Raw genomic sequence first — 23,645 nt, forward strand, 5'->3', positions numbered from 1 at the left:
ACATGTAAGTCTGAACTACCTCATCTGGATGTGACATCTGAAAACTAACATCTGAACCCCTTTGTCTAGAATTTTAATTAATTAAAGTCCCAAAAGTTACTAGCTTGACTCCTATTGGACAAGGCAATGGGGTGTGACAATGAGCAACCAATCGAATTCTTCAGTTTCAGGCTTTCTCCTCTTTTCCTTGAGATAGGCTCATGTTGACACTCTTCTCCGGACAACAGTTTCCACAGAATATTAACATTGTAGAAAACAGCACAGAACATGACATTTGTACTAACATTACTACCTACCAGAAACTAAGGTCCTGATTTATACTTTTTTAGCGCTGCAGTTGCGTCATTTTTTATGCAAAAGAGGCGCAAACGTACAATATATAATTGAATTTGGTAAGTTTGCGTTGCCTTTGCGGCAAAAAATGTTGCAAATGCAGAGCTAAAAAAGTTTAAATCAGGCCCTCAGACTTATAGTAAAAACTTTCAATAGTTATCTATGGAAGTACAGAATGAACAGAGTGAAAAAGGTGGGAGGTTTCCACTATGAGCTTTCAATGAGAAATCTAATAAACAAACTTTGCACAATAATTTCAATAATGTCAGCATAACATCTCAACACTGTGTTGTGGAAAATTACTAAATCTTGGGCCTGTCGACTATTGATAATACATGAAGAATAATACAATTTAAATAATCAAACCATATAGGTCTTATAATTAGCATTTCATGACTCTTAACTAATATTATGTATTTCAAATCATATTTAGGACATTATTTAATCATTATTTAGAGACTGAAGTGGGTCTTCCCCCTTTTCAAACCTGATCTTGCTGCTCTGTCTGGCTCCTCATTGGGAATTATGGCTTGCTGGTTCCAATGTCCAGTTCCAGATTCATACTTTGCTGCTGCCATGAAGGCTTTGAGTTGCCAGCAAAGGAAGAGAGGTAGTAAAAAATACAGTGTTGTTTCTCTTTGCATGCATCAGAGAATGTGTTTTATACGTGATTGAGAGAGAATTAAATTATTCAATAAGGATTACAAATCATTAGTTTTATTCATCAATAGTAATTATCTTTTGTCAATACAAATGGTTATGATTCATCATAATATGCTTTCAAAGTTCACATAGAACTCGAGATGGTGGACACCATGTCAACTACATTTTAAATATGCATGTTCTATATCTCTAGCACGATATTTCTAATTAGGCTTCTTAGTACACGACATTTATACAATTTGTTTACTCATATTTTATTAAAAATGTTTGCTCTCTAACAAACATAAAGCTGTGAATTTCCTGTTTAGCCCAGGAAGGAAACAGTGCAAAACAGTCTGTTTATATTCCATTTTCAAAACTGTCTTTTGTTCGATGAACTGCTGTGTCATCCTGATACAAGCCTTTCTTCTGCCAAGAAAGGTAGAGGTTATTATGTTAACATTTTAAGCTGGCATAAAGCACCCAAAGTTGAACATTGACATTACTCAGGGTAAACATTACTCAATGATAAAGGTTGCCATCATTTTTTTTAACCAACAAAACAACGGTCAGGCAGAGAGTTTTTGGTATTCAAGAAAACAACTGCTGCTCTGAGTTTGGACACTTTATACTCAATTATGGATCTCTGGGAAAGCAGTGGGTTCTCTCTTTCTTTGCTTCTCACCCTGACCTGCCTGATTTTCATCACGGTCTGCAAATCCATGTGCCACAAAAGTAAACTGCCCCCAGGACCGTTTCCTTTTCCGTTTCTTGGGAATGTGCTCCAATTGAATAGCAAAAACATGGCTCAGTCATTAATTAAGGTAAGGAAATACACTGTAAATAGAAGTATTTTGAGGAGTTGCAGTTCTGTAGCTTAGTGTTATTCTTCACGATGGAATCCTCTTCCCTAAGAAACTGTGTAAGGTATGGGAATTTACAGCTTTTATAAAGTATTGGAAAATAATTGATAACTCAGTTTTATTGTTATTCCTTCTTACACTTTAGAGTATAATTTACACTGCAGATTGATTATTATAACTCTTGTGCAGCCTCTACTGTTTGGTGGTGTTTAGTAACACAACTGTTTATTGTAATGGGATTATTCAGGAATGCAGATTTTTTTCTTCCGATTTTTGAGTGACTGGGGGGGAGGGGGGGGGGTCATGAAGTTGAGAAGATACAGGATAGGTCAAGGACTCTGTGTCAAAATCTGAATGCCTGTGAAATTAATTGCCAGGTGGCCATGGTTTGTTGTTAGGTAAGATGCTAGTTAAGTGGAGAACACATTTCATCCTCAAAAATTACCCCTAGAACAAGTGTCGGTTCCTCTTAAGCGTCTTCTGGGCACAGCTCGGCAGCCTGTGAGGCACCATATAATGGTGTGAGCCTTTGCCAGCACTGCTAAATATTTAGCATAACACTGTTCATGAAAACATAATTTTTATGTTTTCATGAAAAATGATGAAAAATGCCAGTGTGCAGGTCAGCCCTCTTGGCCTCTTCTCCAAGCTTCTGATTACAGAAACAGAATGAGGGGGCTTAGTGATGATCCATCTACAGAGTGTTGTTTCAAAATTCTACACTCTGTAGATATATATCTAGATTGCACGTGAGGTACGTAGTTCAACCATGATCCCCTCACTCACTTTACTTAGCAGACATACTGCATTTGCCTCAGGCAGCAGCGAGGAGCCAGTGAGGAGCCACCCAAAACAATATGGGCAGGATTCTGAATACTGTGTCGGTTTCTTATAGGGTTGTGATTCCAGTCCTATCAAAAAGCTGAGAAAGAGACTGGAGCGGGTATTCTCCTTTTCAAACCTGACCTTGCTGCTCTGCCTGGCTCATAATTGGGTATTGTGGCTTTCTAGTTCCAATGCCAGATTCATGCTATGCTGCTGCCATGAAGACTTTGAGTTGCCAGCAAAGTAAGAAAGGTAGTAAAAAATACCCTGCCTTGTACTACAAACTACCCCAAACCCCCACCCCATCCTAAACCCTAAAAGCTACCATGTTCTGTCCTAAAACCCACCTTGCCCTGTCCTAAAAAACTACCCTGACATCCCGCTCCCACCCTAAACCCTACCCTGTCCTAAAAACTTTCCCAACCTTTTCTAAAAACTACTCGACCACCCACCCCTGCCCTAACCCTAAAATCTACCCTGCCCTAAAAACTACCCTGACCTCCTGCCCTGCCCTACACCCTAAAAGCTACCCTGCCCTGTCCTAAAACCTACCCTTCCCTGTCCTAAAAACTACCCCAACCCCCACCCTAAACCTTAAAACCTACCCTGTCCTAAAAACTACCCCACCCTGACCTAAAAACTAAACTCCCCTAAACCCTAAAACCTTCCCTGCCCTGTCCTAAAAACTACCCTGCCCTAAACCCTAAAAGCTACCCTGCCCTGTCCTAGCACCTACCCTGTACTAAAAACTACCCCGACATCCCAGCCCCACCCTAAACCCTAAAACCTACCCTGTCCTAAAAACTCCCCCACCCTGTCCTAAAAGCTATAACCCTGTCCTGCCCTAAACCCTAAAACCTACCCTGTCCTAAAAACTACCCCACCCTGTCCTAAAAACGACCCCAAACCCCTACCTCCCCTACCTTAAACCCTAAAACCTACCCTGCCCTGTCCCAAAAACTACCCTGACCCTCCGCTGTAAACCCTGAAACCTACACCACGCTGTCCTAAAAACTATCCAGCCTGTCCTAAAAACGGCCCCAACCCAATGCCCTTGCCCTGAACCCTAAAACCTACCCCACCCTGTCCTAACAACTACCCCGACCCCCTGCCCCTGCCCTGAACCCTAAAACCTACCCCACCCGTCCTAAAATCTACTCCCATCCCCTAACCCACCCTGAACTCTAAAACCTACCCCACCCTATCCTTAAAAAATCCCATCCGCCCCTGTGCCACTTATCCAGCTGCTGCGTTCCTCTTCCAGCTGTTCCTCCTGTGTGACTGAATCACGCAAATGCATGGTGCCTTAACCACGGATTTTCCTTGGTTCAGACACATGCGTGATTCAGGGCAAGCGTGGTAATGCTTGTCTGCCTACGGCCTGCGTGGCTCCGGCCGGGCTGTAAAGGCCGTTTCCCGTTTTATGCTTGTAAGTCTGCTGCTAGTCATGGGATACTCCAGATAATTGTTAGCTAAACATGAGGTGTTTCTGTCCTTCAAGTGCATTCCTGATACGAAAGTTCACACAACATAGACTACCTCATATGACAGTCCAGCTTTTGCCTCTTATCTGTCACACCAATAGCCAACCCTACCTTCCTTTTCACGCTTATGCACCATGTTGACAGTTCAAAGCATATACTTCTAGCCGACCAGATAAATGATAGATCTTACACATGATATATACAACTTTTATACATACATTTGTGGCATGATAGTAGCACAGTTGTTCAATCGTGCATTTGTTATGTGAGATTGTTTTATATATTTCTGTTTTTGTGATTTAGATATAAGGTTTGGCGGGTAGTGGTCTTTCGGTCAAAGTTACAAAGGGCATTATGTCTACCATCCTGATGGGCATCCGCCTGCCAAATTTAGAGATCACTGTTGGCATAGCGGTGATCTCGGTACATTCAGAGGAACAGCCATCAAGGCAGTTCCTCTAAGGTACAAAATATTTGGTCCATGGCAGGCATAAGTTTTGATAGCTGTCCATCAAACCTTATGTTTTTCGAAAACAAACTCCAAAAGTGTGAGGTTGTTTTTGAAAAACAAATAATTAATGACCCCACACACCCAGGGAGTTTTTTCAGTGGGTGTGTGGGTATTTTTTGTTGTTTTCGGTCTGTGACCGTCTGTGCAACGCCTCACAACAGGAAAGACAGAGCCACTAATCTCTTGGAGCTTTTAGGAAAATCCTGGGTATGTAAGGCAAACAAGTCCACCAGTTCTTGTGGCACTTCCATTCACGCTGTAGAATTAACAATGCGGGACACGTCCTCTCAAAATCTCTGCAGGGTTAGAAAAATCCAGGCCAAATAAATAAAATCAGCCTTCTCTGAGCAACACCTGCCACTATGACCCCGGAGGCTCCGACATATCTGCCTAATGTCACAAAAATAACCACATGTTGTCAGTAAGTAGTTCACATGACACTGCATTCCATTTCTCCCTACTCTTCCCAAACCTGCCTAGCGCCAATATTTAACGCCTGGGTTAGACCAGGCGTTAGGGTGCAGGTAGGCCCATATCTATGGTGGAACACCATGAAATGGGCACTAAGATGCCCACCCCAAGCCTCGGGAACACCACCACCCACACCACAGGGAAACTATAGGAGAGGGACCCCATTCCAGGTAAGATTAGGAAAGTAGAATTTTTATATTTTTTTAAGTACCATTGGGTGCCCCTTACATGGGCCCCCCTGCCTAGCACTGAGCATGTTTAGCTTGCCCAGGGGACACTAGTTCCCTGTGGTGGGCATTGGGGTGGTGGTAATGACTCCTGTCTACACTCAGGAGTCATTTGTGGCTTGGGCGTCAGAAAATGACACTAGGCTGGTCAACGGCATTTTTTTGCCGTTAACCAGCCTAACATAATTTCAGACCCACTAGCGTTATTTTCCCTAACTCCATCCCTGACCGGCTAGCGTCTTTTTTTAGACGCTAGCCATTCCTTTGAGCCATCTTGCATCATTTCATAAACATGGCACTAACATGGCTCTAAGGAATGGTGTTAGGTGGCGTTAAGAAAAATGATGCAAAACTGCGTTACCGCAGTTTTGCGCCATTTTTATAAATATGGGCCTCAGTCTGTTAAATGTTTAAGGTTCCTTTGGGAATTCGTGTAACACTGCCTCAAAATCATGGTAACTCCTGAAATGCAAAAACATATCCAGCAGACTATGGCCCTTATCTTCTAATCCCTTCAGTGTAAAGAACCATTTTCCCGAAATAAATCCTTCTTCTGTGTGACTTTTCATGTACGTAAAAACTTATGGCAACCAGCGTCAAACGAGATCATTCAGGGCAACACATTAATTCACACCAAGCTTGCTTGTCAACTTTCCAAGCCCACCTTCTCAGCACCATTTATAAATCTTTCCGTGAGACACCTGCACCCTACCGAGCATCTCTGTCACATCAGAAGAGCATGCTAAAGCTTTATTGATTTGCACAGAGAGGCAAGACTCTGAAACATCCACGACACATGTTGGCTTTTTAGCTACCATGCAATACACCTTAATAAAACGTGAACTGTGTGTGCCAAGTCAAAATGGGCTGTCCCTGCACCCACATTTTATGGATGCATATCCCCGTAAGCAGACAAATGAATGAACTCGGCAATATAAGGAGTGTCCATGACCTAGTTAAAAAATCGAGGGAGAGCCACCGTAATCAACAAAGACACCCTCCATGTTACGGATAGAGGAAGTTTTGACCCACAAAACTAGACTTCTCCAGTAGGCCCGGAGCCCATTCAAAATTATTCTGAGATAGGAAACTCACATTACTGCTGACAGTAATCCTTAGATATGCGGCCACAAAACCTTTCCCACTCTGACTACTGTGGGGCAGGAGCAAAAGCTGTAACTTATTCCATTGTAATTTCAGCATTTACAATTCCACAATGGCAATTAACTCTTCAACTGTTGTTACAGATGGGGAGTCCCAGCAGTAAGAGAAGTCGAGTAGAGGCCCCAAATTAGATTCTGCACCTGTTGATCCCACTGAGTTGAAACAGATGTTCTTGGGCAAACAGCTGACATAACTTGTGAAAGCAAGCAGCAGCATTTCACTAAATGAGTGCAGAGCTCCACAACGGTGTCTCTATTTGGAAACGCAACCTTGCAACATGGCTTATCACAACGGTGTCTCTATTTGGAAACGCAACCTTGCAACATGGCTGATGGTTCACCGGCGCAACACCAAGTCACCACACTGTCATAAGGCTGCCCCAACTAGATGCTACACTGCAGGATCCAGGGAGCACCAACTAACCATTATTCCTGGCAGTCTCATTTACGCCGGTGAAAAACAAAATTTTCCACACAAACAATACAGAAACTCCGAGCACTCTCAGTAAGTCCACTTTGAGATCCTCGTGTCAGTAGAACTTTTTTTTTCATATTGCCCATGCCAGCATGTGTTTCGTCAAATGCTGTGGGTGTCACAGCAGACGTCTTCAGGGCTACAATCTATTTAAAATATACGAAATTTGGGAGAGAGTCCCTATCTTTAGACAGGAAGAAACTTTCACTGTGCCTGGAAATCTGAATCATCTGTTCTCTGGAATAAATGTGAGAGAATAAGGTAATTGGTAGACAGAATTGGTTGTAAATAGAGCCGTAGTTATTATAAGCCTTTAGTGAAAGATAATCACCCAAAGTGAATACCAAGAATCTCAGGGCAAATTGGTAACGCTTAAATCCAAAATCTACAGCCTCACCGGGTGTTAGAAATGGGGTCTTTGGTTGGCAGTCATGTTACCCCCTGCCCAAGCAAGGACCCTCACTCTAGTCAGGGCAAAGGAAAAAAAAACCACCTGGTTAACTCACCACTCACCCCCTTAGTAGCTTGGCACAAGCAGGCAGGTTTAAGTCAGAAGCAATGTGTAAAGTATTTGGACCAGCACACACAGTAATACAGTGAAGACACTACAAAATGGACACCACACCAGTTTAGCAAAATAGGCAATATTTATCTAAATCAAACAAGACCAACAGGACAAAAATACAGCATAAACAAGTCAAGATATGAATTTTCAAAAGAATAAGAGTCTTACTCCATAGAAAACAATGGAAACTTTGCTGTTACACAAAGTACCTAGTTTGCGTCAAAAATAAAGCTGCATGGGTGAGAGTGCGTCGAAATAGTCAGCGACGTGTTGATTTCTCAGTCACAAGAGAAACCGTGCATCGTTTTCTTCTCTGGTCGGGTAGGCTCTGTATCATTTTTCTCTCCCGCAAGAGAGTGATGCGTCGATTTCTGGACGGGCATCTTGGACCCGCACAGGCTTGCATTGACTTTTCACGCCGAGTGATGATGTGTGTGAAATCCGGCCACTCGGTGATGGAAAACTGTGCTACCTAGGGTTTGTATCGTTAACAGCATGTATTGCATAATTTCTCTAGCTGCGAAGCACCAATCTCCCAGGCGCGATGCAGGTGAAACATCGATTTTTGCTGCAAAGCTGCATTGCAGATGGTGCATCGAAAATGTCCCTGCACTGTATTCTGTGCATGGATTTCAGTCATTGTCTGCCAACCTCATCGCTCAAGGGAATCTCAGCAGAAAGTCCAGGTGCTGGCAGAGGAAGTCTTTTATGGCCCTGAGACTTCAAAACAGGAGGCAAACTCAGACCAAGCCCTTGGAGATTCTTCTCAAGCAGGAATGCATAACAAAGTTCAGTCTTTGTCCCCTTTCACAGGCAGAAGCAGCAACTGCAGGATAGCCAAACAAAGCACAGTCACAGGCAGGGGCAGCACTTCTCCTCTGTTCTTCAGCTCTTCTCCTTAGCAGAGGTTTCTCTTGATCCCAGAAGTAATCTAAAATTCTGGGGTTTCGGGGGCCACTAAGTATACCCCCTTTCTGCCTTTGAAGTAGGTAAGCTTCAAAGGAAAGTCTCTGCTGTTCCCAAGATCCTGCCTTGCCCAGGCCAGGCCCCAGACACACACCAGGGGGTTAGAGACTGCATTGTGCAAGGGCAAGTACAGCCCATTCAGGTGTAAGTGACCACTCCTCTTTCAATATAGCTCAAATGGCCCATCAGGATATGCAGGCTACTCTGCAGCTCCATTTGTCTCACTGTCTAGAGGGGATTCACAAACAGCCCAACTGTCAGACTGACCCATACAGGGAATCCACAAACAGGCAGAGTCACAGAATGATTTAAGCAGGAAGAGGCCCACTTTCCAGAAGTGGTAATTTCAAACTGACAATTTAAAAACAAACTTTACCAAAAGATGTATTTTTTAATTGTGAGTTAAGAGACACCAAACTCCATATTTCTCCCACAGGGTATCTGCCCTTAAAAGTTATTTAAAGGCAGCCCCATGTTAACCCATGAGAGAGATAGGCCTTGCAACAGTGACTCCCAAATTTGGCAGCATTTCACTGCAAGGACATGTAAAACACATCAGTACATGTCCCACCTTTAACATACACTGCACCCTGCCATGGGGCTTCAAAGGGCCTACCTTAGGGGTGCCTTACATGTATAAAAAGGGAAGAGTTGGGCCTGGCAAGTGGGTACACTTCCCAGGTCGAATTGGCAGTTTAAAACTGCACACACAGACACTGCAGTGGCAGGTCTGAGCCATGTTTACAGGGTTACTCTTGTGGGTGGCACAACCAGTGGTGCAGGCCCACTAGTAGCATTTGATTTACACTCCCTGGGCACCTCTAGTGCACTTTACTAGGGACTTACTAGTAAATCAAATATGCCAATCATGGAAAAGCCAATGACACATATAATTTGCACAGGAGCACTTGCACTTTAGCACTGGTCAGGAGGGATAAGGTGCCCAGAGTACCAAAAACAGCAAAAACAGAGTCCAGCACACAGTCAAAACTTGGAAAGCAGAGGAAAAAAGACAGGGGAGACCACGCCAAGGATGCCAGGTCTTACACCTGGCATACCTGAAACACTGTCCCTTTATCTTGAAATTGCTATGTGAGTATCACAAATACTATCTGATTAGGCAAAGTCCCCTAAGATGTAGATGTATTACAAATTCAAAGACAGACTTATGTATATGAGTCTCAGAAGCATACTACATATATACCGAATCACCAAAGGCGAATAAAAACATTTAGTGAGATTTAATCGTACCAATGTGAAACATACCAATATTTCAGAGGAAGCAATACACAAGATAAGAAAAAGCACTTGATGGTCAGAATCCAGATTGCAGTTCTCCTGCCTAACCATTAATTCTAAATAATCTAACTAATCTAATAAAGCTAAGGGAACCCTAAGAATTCTGCAACTATGGGAAATGGGAAATTAATCAAAAGTGTCAGCATTGCAGAAACTTCAGTAGAAGTTCTGCAAGAGAGATATGCGTAGCATAAAGCCATTTCAGCCAAAGAAGAGAGATCTGGACGTCTCTAAGGGTCCACATTAGTCAAAGAGTAAAGGGAATCCGAATCACCTAAGTTACTAATCACCACTTTAAACTTTGCAGAACATTCAAGAGGTGATGTCAATATTGTCAGTAACTTTCCATCTTACACACACAACTTGGAATTTACATGTCCCATTAGGCTTTCATCTCACAAACTTAACATCAGCATTAGCTTGGATGCCTCCCGTGTCTAGAAGCTCGGAAGGGATTTCCTCCTCACATTCCCCTTGTTAGTGCTTCTTGCCCTTGGCAACACATCCTCCCATATCCATTTATCTACTACTAACAATACGCTCTTCATTAACTGGAGATGTGTGCAGACACACCTGGAAATAAAGAAATATGCAGCAAGAGCTAAACCCCATGTTTAAGGTTAAACACAGAAAAACATTTCAGGCCTTAACTCCAGCCAACTTAACATGGAACTCAATGCACATTCAAATACAGGATTATACACTCATTTTTCATAAGCACAATAAATTAAAGATAACAGTAAAAATATGATTTAACATAATACCAATACATTTGAAGAGAGTTGCATACATGTGACATGCATATGACTTTCCTACTTATCTTCTTAAAGTCCACTTCGATTATATGTCTTTCAGTTCACCTAGTTCACATGAATATAACTTGGACACACAATATAAATTGCCATGATTACAATTCCATTGACATTTCTGGAATGTAATACATAAGATAAACCACAGCACTCAATAACAACAGTGTAATGCAAACAATTTCAAGCTCTATAATACATAATTGTTGTTGAATAGAAGAGAATAGGCACGTCGGTTGTTCACATCTTTTAACAAAAGATAGGCGGTTATTACAACATTGGCAGTAAAAGCCGCTTACTGCCATACAGAAGACCGCCAACACACCGCCGCAGCCGCGGAAATCCACCACAGCTATTATGACCCACAGCACAGAATCCTCCAAAAATCAGACACCCACACAAGTCCGCCACACCAAAGTTCAGTGATAAACTGACGAAAACAAAACCTCAACCGTCACGCCAACAGAAATATGCCCACACTATCACGACACACGAATCCACGCGGTCTTTCGAAAGCAGTATTCCATTGGTGGTAGACACCGCCGCGCTCAAAATACACACACATTTACAAAACACATCCACATTGGACAATTCAAAATACACACACCTGATACACACACCACTCCCACACACCCAATACAATATATAACACGCACCCACATCACCCAAAAACCCTTACGACAACAAATCACGAACGAAGGCAAGAGAGAGACACCACCATCAACAACACTAGCATCCTCAGGCACACAACACCATCACCCACAGAACTTCCACGCACCGCACATTACACACCACTACATATCAGCACACTTATCACCCCACACACCACCCCACACATTACTTACACCATCCCATGGCACGGCAAAGACACCCCAGGTTCTCGGAGGAGGATCTCAGGGTCATGGTGGAGGAAATCGTCCGGGTAGAGCCACAGCTATTCGGATCACAGGTGCAGCACACCTCCATTGCAAGGAAGATGGAGCTATGGCGAAGAATAGTGGACAGGGTCAACGCAGTGGGACAGCACCCAAGAAATCGGGAGGACATCAGGAAGAGGTGGAACGACCTACGGGGGAATGTGCGTTCCGTGGTCTCAAGACACCACCTGGCGGTTCAGCGGACTGGCGGCGGTCCCCCACCTCCTCCCCCACAACTAACAACATGGGAGGAGCAGGTCTTGGCGATTCTGCATCCTGAGGGCCTCGCAGGAGTAGGTGGAGGAATGGACTCTGGTAAGTCAAATCTTAACTATTACATCCCCCACCCTACCTGCATGCCAGCACATACCCCCACCCTCATCCTCACCCACATCACTCTAACTCCTCACAAATGTCCCAGCATCACAAACCATACATCCTAACACCAAGCCCTGCATGCAACAACGAAGCATGGACACCCATCACCAAAGCATGCCCACTGCACATACCCATACACCACCCTAAACCATCATCACACAAGGTCCCACACAGGAATGCAAGCACTGGGGTACACGGTCACCCACCCATTGCACACCATGACACACACAGATGTAATAACCATCCTTTTATACCCCTGCAGGACCCCTACCCAACGTCACCGGACAGGAGGGTCCACACATGTCCACACCACCAACAGAAGAGGCCCACAGTGATGACAGCACCTCTGTCCAACTGGATCTAGATGACCAGCCCGGCCCATCGGGGACCTCTCGACAGTCGGTTCCCCTGACACAGTCACAGGCCGCTACAGAGCTTCCCCCCTCTGGAAACACCAGCACAGCACCCACCCAGCGGGCCCATACCTCCGTCCCCAGGACACGTCAATCAGCTGTGTGTCCACCACAACAGGGAACCCAGGCTAACCCACCACCCCAACAACAACAGGGACCTGCGGGCAGTGGTAGTGGGCACACGGTCCAGGGGACGGAGGCCCAGGAACACAGGGGAACTCGGAGGGCTGCTGTGCAACAGGGGCGGACAGGCCCAGGGAACCCACTCTCCATGAGGCCCTCTCCTCCATCATGTGAGCCTACCACCACTCCCAGGAGATGATGGCAATGGTACTGGCCAAGTTTCAGGAGACCCACCGCCTGCAGGAGGAACAGTATATGGGCTTCAGGAAGGAACTCAGAACCATCAACTCCACCCTGGGCACCATCGTAGGGGTGCTGAAGGAACTCGTGAACACCAGGAGGTACACTGTGGCACTACAAGGGGCCCCTGACACTAGCCTGGATGATGAACTGCCCACCACCTCCGCCGGCGCTATTGGGCATGACGCCCCGCCAAAGGACCACCACACCAGCACCCCACCCCCTGCAGAGGGAGAACCACCTCGCAAACAGTCCTTAGATCCAGGAACAAGACAGAGAACGATGCCAAGACCCCACCAAGAAATGAGACCACCCTGATTGTCATCCTACTGTCCCACTTTGTCACCCTGTCCATCCTTAAACTGCCCCAGCTCCACTTCCTATGCCCATATGGGCAATGCACCTGTGAGACTAATAGACTGGACTCTGCCATGGACATTCCTCCGCCATCACCCCTCACCATTTTACTACCCCCTCCAATATTGAGCACTTAAATAAACACCCTTAAAGCACAAAACAATCTGGAGTCTGTCTGTGATTTAGGAATACTGTATTAGCAATAACTGTGTCAAAAAGCTTTTTCATTGGTAATGTCATCATACCTATGCCACACAGCTCTAGTCCATGAGGAATCAAAGCAGATGTCACACAGTGGGACCCACATCTGTGAAATCGTAAGGGAAAGTGACAATTCAGTGACCATACACTGGGTGAAAACGACAGACAGTAGAGAGGTGGCAGTGTTAAAGTACATGCTGGAGGCAGGTCTGTATTCTTACCTGTGTGTCACTGGAAATATTGCTGGATCACTGAGTCCCTGTTGTCCATGTCTTCTTCCTCTGCTTCCTCGTCTTCACTGTCCACAGGCTGCACAGCTGCAACAACACCGCCATCTGGACCGTCCTCCTGCAGAAAATGCACCTGTCGTCGCAAAGCCAAGTTGTGAAGCATACAGCAGGTCACGATGATCTGGCACACCTTCTTTGGTGAGTAGAATAGGGATCCACCTGTCATATGGAGGCACCTGAACCTGGCCTTCAGGAGGCCGAAGGTCCACTCGATTACCCTCCTAGTTCGCCCATGGGCCTCATTGTAGCGTTCGTCTGCCCTTGTCCTGGGATTCCTCACTGGGGTCAGTAGCCATGACAGGTTTGGGTAACCAGAGTCACCTGCAAATGGCGAGGGACAACTGTTAGACACACACTAACCTGGAGGGATATCCCCAGACCCACACAACCATTCCCACTGACTAGCTGCCAGGTGCTCACCTAATAGCCACACACGGTGCCTCTGGAGTTGACCTATCGCATAAGGGATGCTGCTATTCCGCAGGATGTAGGTGTCATGCACTGAGCCAGGGAACATGGCATTCACATGGGAGATGTATTGGTCTGCCAAACATACCATCTGTACATTCATTGAATGATAACTTTTCCGGTTTCTGTACAGCTGTTCACTCCTGTTGGGGGGGACCAAAGCCACATGTGTCCCATCAATGGCACCTATGATGTTGGGGAAATGTCCCAGGGCATAGAAATCACCTTTCACTGTAGGCATATCCTCCACCTGAGGGAAAATGATGTAGCTCTGCATGTGTTTCAGCAGGGCAGACAACACTCTGGACAACACGTTGGAAAACATCCCTGATGCTACGGCCACTGTTGTTTGAAATTACCCACTTGCAAGGAAATGGAGTACTGACAGCACCTGCACTTGAGGGGGGATTCCTGTGGGATGGCGGATAGCTGACATCAGGTCTGGCTCCAACTGGGTACACAGTTCCTGGATTGTGGCACGGTCAATCCTGTATGTGATAATCACATGTCTTTCCTCCATTGTCGACAGGTCCACCAACGGTCGGTACACCGGAGGATGCTGCCATCTCCTCACATGTTCCAGCAGACTTTGCCTATGAAGGACAACAGCGACCACAGAGTCAAAAAACTCAGAGGTACGTACCCACAGCTTACACAGAACACCATTCATAATCTAAAAAGTGGCCTGTATGTGTGTTGAGTCTAGGCCTACGTATGCGTGACGCAGTTGAAATTGTAGGCATGTGGGCCCCTGAAATGGCGGCTGCCTGACCTGTAAAGTGGGACAATGGGATGTCAGGTAACTACGCTGGTGTTGTACACCGTCGCGGTAGGCAGTCGAAGACCGCAGTGCAATGCTGCATTGGTTAACATGGGTCCAAGGAGCCAATGACGATGTACGCCGGCGGTGACGGTAGGCACCGCCGGGGACGTGACCGCCATTTTCTATCTGTTCAATCACTCGATACCTGATCTTCGACAGGAGAGGACCTACACTGCAAGTGCTGCTGTGACCTCGGTCTGGAAGCGACAATGGCTCGAGTGTCTGGGGAAAGGGCCCCTGCCTTCACAATGGAGGAGTTGGAGAAAATCGTGGACGGGGTCCTCCCCCAGTACACGCTACTCTACGGTCCTCCAGACAAACAGGTAAGTACACTGGAAGCATGCTGTATGGACTATGCCTGTGTGGAGAGGGGTGGATGTAAGAAGGAAGGGGGGAGAGTGCAGCGTGCATGAAACGATGGTGAGTGCATGTGCCACATGGCAAGGGTAGGGATGGGGGCCAATCACTTTGACAGTGCAGTTGGTAAAAACTTTCTCTTCCCCCTGTACAAATCATGTAGGTCAGTGCCCACCAGAAAAAACATATTTGGCGTGCCATCGCCAAGGACGTCCGGACCCTGGGGGTCGACCACAGACGGAGCACCCACTGCTGGAAACGATGGGAGGACATTCGCCGCTGGAGCAAGAAGACGGCGGAGGCTCAGCTGGGGATGGCCATCGCACCATGACCCCCCTGATGTTCAGGATCCTGGCAGTGGCGTACCCGGAGTTGGATGGGCGCTTGAGGGCATCACAGCAGCCGCAAGGGGGTGAGTACACTCTCATTCTGCTGATTTTGCACGCAGTGGAGGGGTCTGGGTGGGGGAGGTGGCTGAGGGTTTCCCTAGGCCAGGGCGAGTTCCATAGGCAAGGTCCCTCTGTAAGGCAGGCCATGTTGGACCCCACCGCACCTCTGTAGAGTGCCAAGTACACCTAGTCATGCCCCTGTGTCATCCATGTGTGCAGATGTCGTCCATAGCCAAGTAGGCCATTTCCCAGGAATTGAACAGTGGAGCCCAAGAGCGCGGCGTAGTGCCGGGGGCTTGTGTGTCTGTTGTGTCCGCCAACGGTAGCGGTATTGCATGCACTCAAAATTTCTTTCTTCTGTCGCCCCCCCCCTTTTTGTGATCTCCCTGTTCTTGTGTGCATTAGCATCATCAGGCGGAGGAGCAGTGGCACCGGAGCACGAGGGGGGTGCATCCCACATGGCCATGGAGGGCCACACTACGGAATCGGACTTCACCAGTGGGACGGAGGGCGAGGGGAGCTCCACGGCAGGGACAGGAGCTGAGACCAGTGACACGGACTCGTCCTCTGATGGGAGCTCCCTTGTGGTGGCAGTAAATCTGTGCCCCCCCCATCTATAGGTACAGCCGCCACCGCCCTTCCAGTACCGCTCTCCCAGCAGCCCCTCAGCCTTCGCCCGTGCCCGCTCACCCGGGAGGGTGGGCATCACCTTCGCCCCAGGCACCTCAGGCCCTGCCCCAGTCACCCCTGCTGCCCTCAGTGAGGAGGCCATTGACCTCCTCAGGTCCCTCACTGTTGGGCAGTCTACCATTTTGAATGCCATCCAGGGTGTAGAAAGGCAGTTGCAACAAACAAATGCATTCCTGGAGGGGATTCATTCTTGTTGGGCGGCCCTTCAGCGAGCATTTCAGACTCTGGCCTCGGCACTGATGGCAGCCATTGTCCCTGTGTCTAGCCTCCCCCCTCCAACTTCCTCCACCCAGAGCCAATCCCCTGTACCTCAGCCTATCCCAAGCACACCTACAGACTAGCATGCACACACCTCAACACACAAGGGTAGCTCTGGCAAACATAAGCACCACACATCCCACAGGCACTCACGCAAGCATCACACATATGCAGACACACCAACATCCACTGCCTCCACTGTGTCCCCCTCCTCCTCATCTCCCTCCTCCCTCCCTCTGTCGTCTACACTCACTCCTGCATGCACTACCTCTACAGCCACTACTACCATCACCAGCACACCCGCCACCACACCCCTCTCACGTGCAGTCACCACCCCCACTTCCATTCACACGTCCCCTGTGTCCTCTCCCAGTGTGTCTGTGACGCCCCCTCCCAAGATACACAAATGCAGGCACACACCCACCCAACAGCCATCCACCTCACGACAGCCTCCAGCGCATGCACCTTCACCCAAAGTCAGCAAACGGACACCTCCTACAACCACAACCTCTTCCTCCACTCCCAAACCCCCTCCAGCTACCCGTCCCAGTGTGTCCCAAAAACGTTTCCTGTCCAACCTTGACCTCTTTCCCACACCTCCCCCATCCCGTCCGTCTCCTAGGGCCCGAACTAGCACCTCAGCCACAACATCTCCGCGACCAGTGGTGCCTGTAGTCACCGGAATCTGAAGTGCACCGGCCACCAGGGAAGCCAGTGTGGCACGGAGCCACAGCACAGACAGTCCCCCACCTGTGAAGCATCAGAAGTTGTCCAATGCCCGGCGGGAGAGGGGGAAGACTCCAGCCACCAAAGCCGCTCCTAGGGGTACAGGTGGGAGTGTGGAGTCAGCTGCGGCACCTTCCAAGGTGGGGAAGGGGCACAAGAAAGTCAGCAAGTCTGGGAGGAGCAGCACGGCGGAGAAGACCACCATCATCCCAGCTGCCCAGGAGGCCACCACCAGCACAAGCCCAGCTGCCCAGGAGGCCACCGCCAGAACAAGCCCAGCTGCCCAGGAGGCCACCGCCAGCACAAGCCCAGGAGGCCACCGCCAGCACAAGCCCAGCTGCCCAGGAGGCCACTGCCAGAACAAGCCCAGCTGCCCAGGAGGCCACCGCCACCACAAGCCCAGCTGCCCAGGAGGCCACCGCCAGCACCAGCCCAGCTGCCCAGGAGGCCACCGCCAGCACAAGCCCAGCTGCCCAGGAAGCCACCGCCACACCAGCCCTGCTGGGCCATGAAGGACCGCCAGCAAAAGCCCCGCTGGGACAGAGAGGACCGCCAGCAAAAGCCCCGCTGGGCCATGAAGGACCGCCAGCAAAAGCCCTGCTGGGCCATGAAGGACCGCCAGCAAAAGCCCCGCTGGGACAGAGAGGACCGCCAGCACATGCCCGCTGGTCCATGAAGGACCACCAGCAGCTGAATCACTGCAAAGGAGGCCGCCGCTCCAAGCACCGCTGAACAGGGCACCGCCGTCTCAAGCACCGCTGAACAGGGCACCACCGTTACAAGCACCGTGGCCCTTGAGCGCCAAGGGCATTGACGCTACTGACTCCGTCACCGGCAGGATGAAGCACTCTGGCCACCATGCCCCCTCCAGAACCAGTGGAGACTGTCATCCACTACCTCTGTCCTTAGCAGGATGAAGCACTCTGGGCACCATGCCCCCTCCAGACCCAGTGGAGAGATCCATCCACTATCTCTGTCCTTAGCAGGATGAGGCACTCTGGGCACCCTGCCCCCTTCAGAACCAGTGGAGAGATCCATCCACTACCTCTGTCCTTAGCAGGATGAAGTACTCTGGGCACCATGCCCCCTCCAGAACCAGTGGAGACTGTCATCCACTACCTCTGTCCTTAGCAGGATGAAGCACTCTGGGCACCATGCCCCCTCCAGAACCAGTGGAGAGATCCATCCACTACCTCTGTCCTTAGCAGGATGAAGCACTCTGGGCACCATGCCCCCTCCAGAACCAGTGGAGACTGTTATCCACTTGTGAGACTGTGGCTTTGCACTCCCCAGGATGGAACAGTGGGCAACCCACCCATTGTACAGACTTGAGAGACTGTGGATTTGCACTCCCCAGGATTGAACAGTGGGCAAGTGTAGGAGGCTGGACTGGCTTGTAGTGAGTACCAAGGGGTACTTGCACCTTGCACCAGGCCCAGTTATCCCTTATTAGTGTATAGGGTGTCTAGCAGCTTAGGCTGATAGATAATGGTAGCTTAGCAGAGCAGCTTAGGCTGAACTAGGAGACGTGTGAAGCTACTACAGTACCACCTAGTGTCATATGCACAATATCATAAGAAAACACAATACACAGTTATACTAAAAATAAAGGTACTTTATTTTTATGACAATATGCCAAAGTATCTTAGAGTGTACCCTCAGTGAGAGGATAGGAAATATACACAAGATATATATACACAATAGCAAAAATATGCAGTATAGTCTTAGAAAACAGTGCAAACAATGTATAGTTACAATAGGATGCAATGGGGAAACATAGGGATAGGGGCAACACAAACCATATACTCCAAAAGTGGAATGCGAACAACGAATGGACCCCAAACCTATGTGACCTTGTAGAGGGTCGCTGGGACTATTAGAAAATAGTGAGAGTTAGAAAAATAACCCTCCCCAAGACCCTGAAAAGTGAGTGCAAAGTGCACTAAAGTTCCACTAAGGACAAAGAAGTCGTGTTAGAGGAATAATGCAGGAAAGACACAAACCAGCAATGCAACAACTGTGGATTTCCAATCTAGGGTACCTGTGGAACAAGGGGACCAAGTCCAAAAGTCACAAGCAAGTCGGAGATGGGCAGATGCCCAGGAAATGCCAGCTGCGGGTGCAAAGAAGCTTCTACTGGACAGAAGAAGCTGAGGTTTCTGCAGGAACGAAAAGGGCTAGAGACTTCCCCTTTGGTGGACGGATGTCTCTCGCCGTGGAAAGTCGTGCAAAAGTGTTTTCCCGCCGAAAGAACGCCAACAAGCCTTGCTAGCTGCAAATTGTGCGGTTAGCGTTTTTGGACGCTGCTGAGGCCCAGGAGGGACCAGGAGGTCGCAAATTGGACCTGAAGAGAGAAGGGACGTCGAGTAAGACAAGGAGCCCTCTCTGAAGCAGGTAGCACCCGGAGAAGTGCCAGAAACAGGCACTACAAGGATCCATGAAACGGTGCTCGCCAAAGTTGCACAAAGGAGTCCCACGTCGCCGGAGACCAACTTAGAAAGTCGTGCAATGCAGGTTAAAGTGCCGTGGACCCAGGCTTGGCTGTGCACAAAGGATTTCCGCCGGAAGTGCGCAGGGGCCGGAGTAGCTGCAAAGTCGCGGTTCCCAGCAATGCAGCCCAGCGAGGTGAGGCAAGGACTTACCTCCACCAAACTTGGACTGAAAAGTCACTGGACTGTGGGGGTCACTTGGACAGAGTCGCTGGATTCAAGGGACCTCGCTCGTCGTGCTGAGAGGAGACCCAAGGGACCGGTAATGCACCTTTTTGGTGCCTGCGCTTGCAGGGGGAAGATTCCGTCGACCCACGGGAGATTTCTTCGGAGCTTCTGGTGCAGAGAGGAGGCAGACTACCCCCACAGCATGCACAAGCAGGAAAACAGTCGAGAAGGCGGCAGGATCAGCGTTACAGAGTTGCAGTAGTCGTCTTTGCTACTATGTTGCAGGTTTGCAGGCTTCCAACGCGGTCAGCAGTCGATTCCTTATCAGAAGGTGAAGAGAGAGATGCAGAGGAACTCGGCTGAGCTCATGCATTTGTTATCTGAAGTTTCCCCAGAGACAGAGACCCTAAATAGCCAGAAAAGAGGGTTTGGCTACCTAGGAGAGAGGATAGGCTAGCAACACCTGAAGGAGCCTATCACAAGGAGTCTCTGACGTCACCTGGTGGCACTGGCCACTCAGAGCAGTCCAGTGTGCCAGCAGCACCTCTGTTTCCAAGATGGCAGAGGTCTGGAGCACACTGGAGGAGCTCTGGACACCTCCCAGGGGAGGTGCAGGTCAGGGGAGTGGTCACTCCCCTTTCCTTTGTCCAGTTTCGCGCCAGAGCAGGGCTAAGGGGTCCCCTGAACCGGTGTAGACTGGCTTATGCAGAATTGGGCACATCGGTGCCCAACAAAGCATTTCCAGAGGCTGGGGGAGGCTACTCTTCCCCTGCCTTCACACCATTTTCCAAAGGGAGAGGGTGTCACACCCTCTCTCAGAGGAAGTTCTTTGTTCTGCCATCCTGGGCCAGGCCTGGCTGGACCCCAGGAGGGCAGATGCCTGTCGGAGGGGTTGGCAGCAGCAGCAGCTGCAGTGAAACCCCAGGAAGGGCAGTTTGGCAGTACCAGGGTCTGTGCTACAGACCACTGGGATCATGGGATTGTGCCAGGGGGCAATTCCATGATCATAGACTTGTTACATGGCCATATTCGGAGTTACCATTGTGAAGCTACATATAGGTAGTGACCTATATGTAGTGGGCGCGTGTAATGGTGTCCCCGCACTCACAAAGTTCAGGGAATTGGCTCTGAACAATGTGGGGGCACCTTGGCTAGTGCCAGGGTGCCCTCACACTAAGTAACTTTGCACCTAACCTTTACCAGGTAAAGGTTAGACATATAGGTGACTTATAAGTTACTTAAGTGCAGTGTAAAATGGCTGTGAAATAACGTGGACGTTATTTCACTCAGGCTGCAGTGGCAGGCCTGTGTAAGAATTGTCAGAGCTCCCTATGGGTGGCAAAAGAAATGCTGCAGCCCATAGGGATCTCCTGGAACCCCAATACCCTGGGTACCTCAGTACCATATACTAGGGAATTATAAGGGTGTTCCAGTAAGCCAATGTAAATTGGTAAAAATGGTCACTAGCCTGTCAGTGACAATTTGGAAAGAAATGAGAGAGCATAACCACTGAGGTTCTGATTAGCAGAGCCTCAGTGAGACAGTTAGTCACTACACAGGTAACACATTCAGGCACACTTATGAGCACTGGGGCCCTGGGTTACCAGGGTCCCAGTGACACATACAACTAAAACAACATATATACAGTGAAAAATGGGGGTAACATGCCAGGCAAGATGGTACTTTCCTACAGCAAGCCACCCACTGTATAGACTTGAGAGACTGTGGCTTTGCACTCCCCAGGATTGAACATTGGGCAACACACCCACTGTAGAGACTTGAGAGACTGTAGCTTTGCATTCCCCAGGATTGAACAGTGGGCATGTGGCCCTCTCGTGGATTTGGCGTCGTGCACTCAAACGGCTGAGGTGCCCCCCCTTTCCCTCCCCCTGAGGTGCCTGTTTGCTTGCTCTCTGATGCCCCTGCAGTGTTCTCTCCGTCATGGTCGGGATCTTGTGTGGGCCTCGCCCATACCGTGTGGGCCCAGTGTTCCATGGACTTAATTGGAGCACTACCTGGACTACTATGCTTGGTATATATTTTGTACATGGTGTATATATATTTTTTTGCCTACTTGCTTTTAATATATAACAATGGTTACACTCATTTTCTATTGTCTTTGCATTCTTCCGGGGGACTGGGGGGTGTAACTGTGATGTATCATGCTGTATTAGTGTTTGTGTTGTAGTGGGTGGGGGTGGGGGTGTTGCGGCTTGCATGTGTGTGTCCCTGTTTTTTCCCTCCCCCCTCCCCTGTGTCGTAGGTGCAGTACTCACCGTGGTCTTCGCCGCTGGCGTTCGTGCTCCTGGTAGAGGAGCAGGAAGACAATCGCAGGGAGTATGTGGAGTTCCGGGTCCATGGCGTACTCGTTCCTCGTGGGGTGTGTAGAGGTGAGCGTTTTCCCTTCGAAGTCCTGTTTCTGCTGTGTTTTTATCCGCGGTGAATCCGCCCCGGAAAAGGTGACGGATTGGCCTGTTGTGATACTGTGGGCGGTACATTGCCCTCCGCCTGTCTGTTGGCGGTGACCGCTGCGCTGTTTGTTTGTTCCGCTGTGGTGGTAGGAGTGTTAAAGTGGCTGTCTTTGTTGGCGGTTTCCGCCACGGCCGTAATTCCAAATTTTTTACCGCCAGACTGTTGGCGGTCTTGCCTCCGCTTTAACACTGACTGCCAGGGTTGTAATGACCAACATAGTCTCTTTATTGATGGACGAAATATATCCAGTGAGAAAGAACAACAATCCAGAAACAGCCAGCACGTGTTTCGTCACACTGGTGACTTTTTCAAGGCTGATTATATATACATGTGTCCATATTCAACAATTACTTTTAATAAAGTACAAAGTTAGAGACCATCACCAACTAACGTCTATGGTCCCTGACAAGGAACCATACAGTGAATGCAGAGTGAAAGCGACAAAGGCGAATAAACAAAATGTGAACCGAAGACATGGCAACCCGACCAAAGTCAAATAGGAAAAAGAGGAAAAAACCAGGAAACATAATATAAAAGTGCTATGAGTCGAAAGGAGAGAAAAGAACTCCCCAATATTCAAAAAGATGGATATGTTAAGATAGTTTACAACCCATGTGAGCAAGAGAAAGAAAGGTGCAAAAAAAGAAGAGAGGTACAAAAAAGATGAAGACACCAAAAAAGCCAAATGTGCATACAAAGGACACACTATATAGTAAGAGGGATAAAAAAAAAAAAAAACATAGCGCCAAAAACCATACCTAATGTATGAAGTGAGGTAATCAGTTTAGTGCATAGAACACCACGTAGGGTAGCTTATCGTCTCAGAGACTGTAACAGGAGTGACCAAGAAAAAGCAACGGAAATTACCTCCTGCATATGCGACTAGAAACAGTCAATATGAAGTGTAAGAAAAGGTAAAAGAATGGCTCACTACCTGTAGTTCAGGTGTAAGGTAATACACCTTAATGTAAGAAAGACCACGACAGCAAAGTAATTGGTGTATAGGACCCTGATAAGTCCCAAAATGAGTGTTCTAAATAAAAAAATGAAACAACCATTAATAAGGTAAAAGACGGAGATAAAAGTTAATCCCCAAAGGCATTATGATATTTCCATATCAAGGATATCAAAAGTAAAGGCCCGACCCCGTTGGTATGGTAAGAAACCAGTGAGCAAGCCAGCACCACTAAATTAAATTAAAAGTGGGCATACATGACGGCAGAGCGATCTGTGCTCCGAGTGGCACTGTAACAAGA

The 23,645-nt window shown here is 48.2% G+C and overlaps 1 protein-coding gene across 1 annotated transcript in view; it reads left to right on the plus strand.

Annotated features, from left to right (window-relative positions):
• Positions 1-1,561: 1,561 nt before the first annotated feature.
• Positions 1,562-23,645, plus strand: part of LOC138259476 (cytochrome P450 2C28-like) — a 1,060,791-nt gene continuing 1,038,707 nt past the window's right edge. The window contains exon 1 of the mRNA XM_069207246.1: positions 1,562-1,799. Coding sequence (XP_069063347.1) covers positions 1,614-1,799 — 186 coding nt within the window. The 5' untranslated portion in view covers positions 1,562-1,613. The remainder of the gene's footprint in view (positions 1,800-23,645) is intronic.

This window comes from Pleurodeles waltl, chromosome 9 (genome assembly GCF_031143425.1).
Source record: "Pleurodeles waltl isolate 20211129_DDA chromosome 9, aPleWal1.hap1.20221129, whole genome shotgun sequence".
NCBI classification, from domain to species: Eukaryota; Metazoa; Chordata; class Amphibia; order Caudata; family Salamandridae; genus Pleurodeles; species Pleurodeles waltl.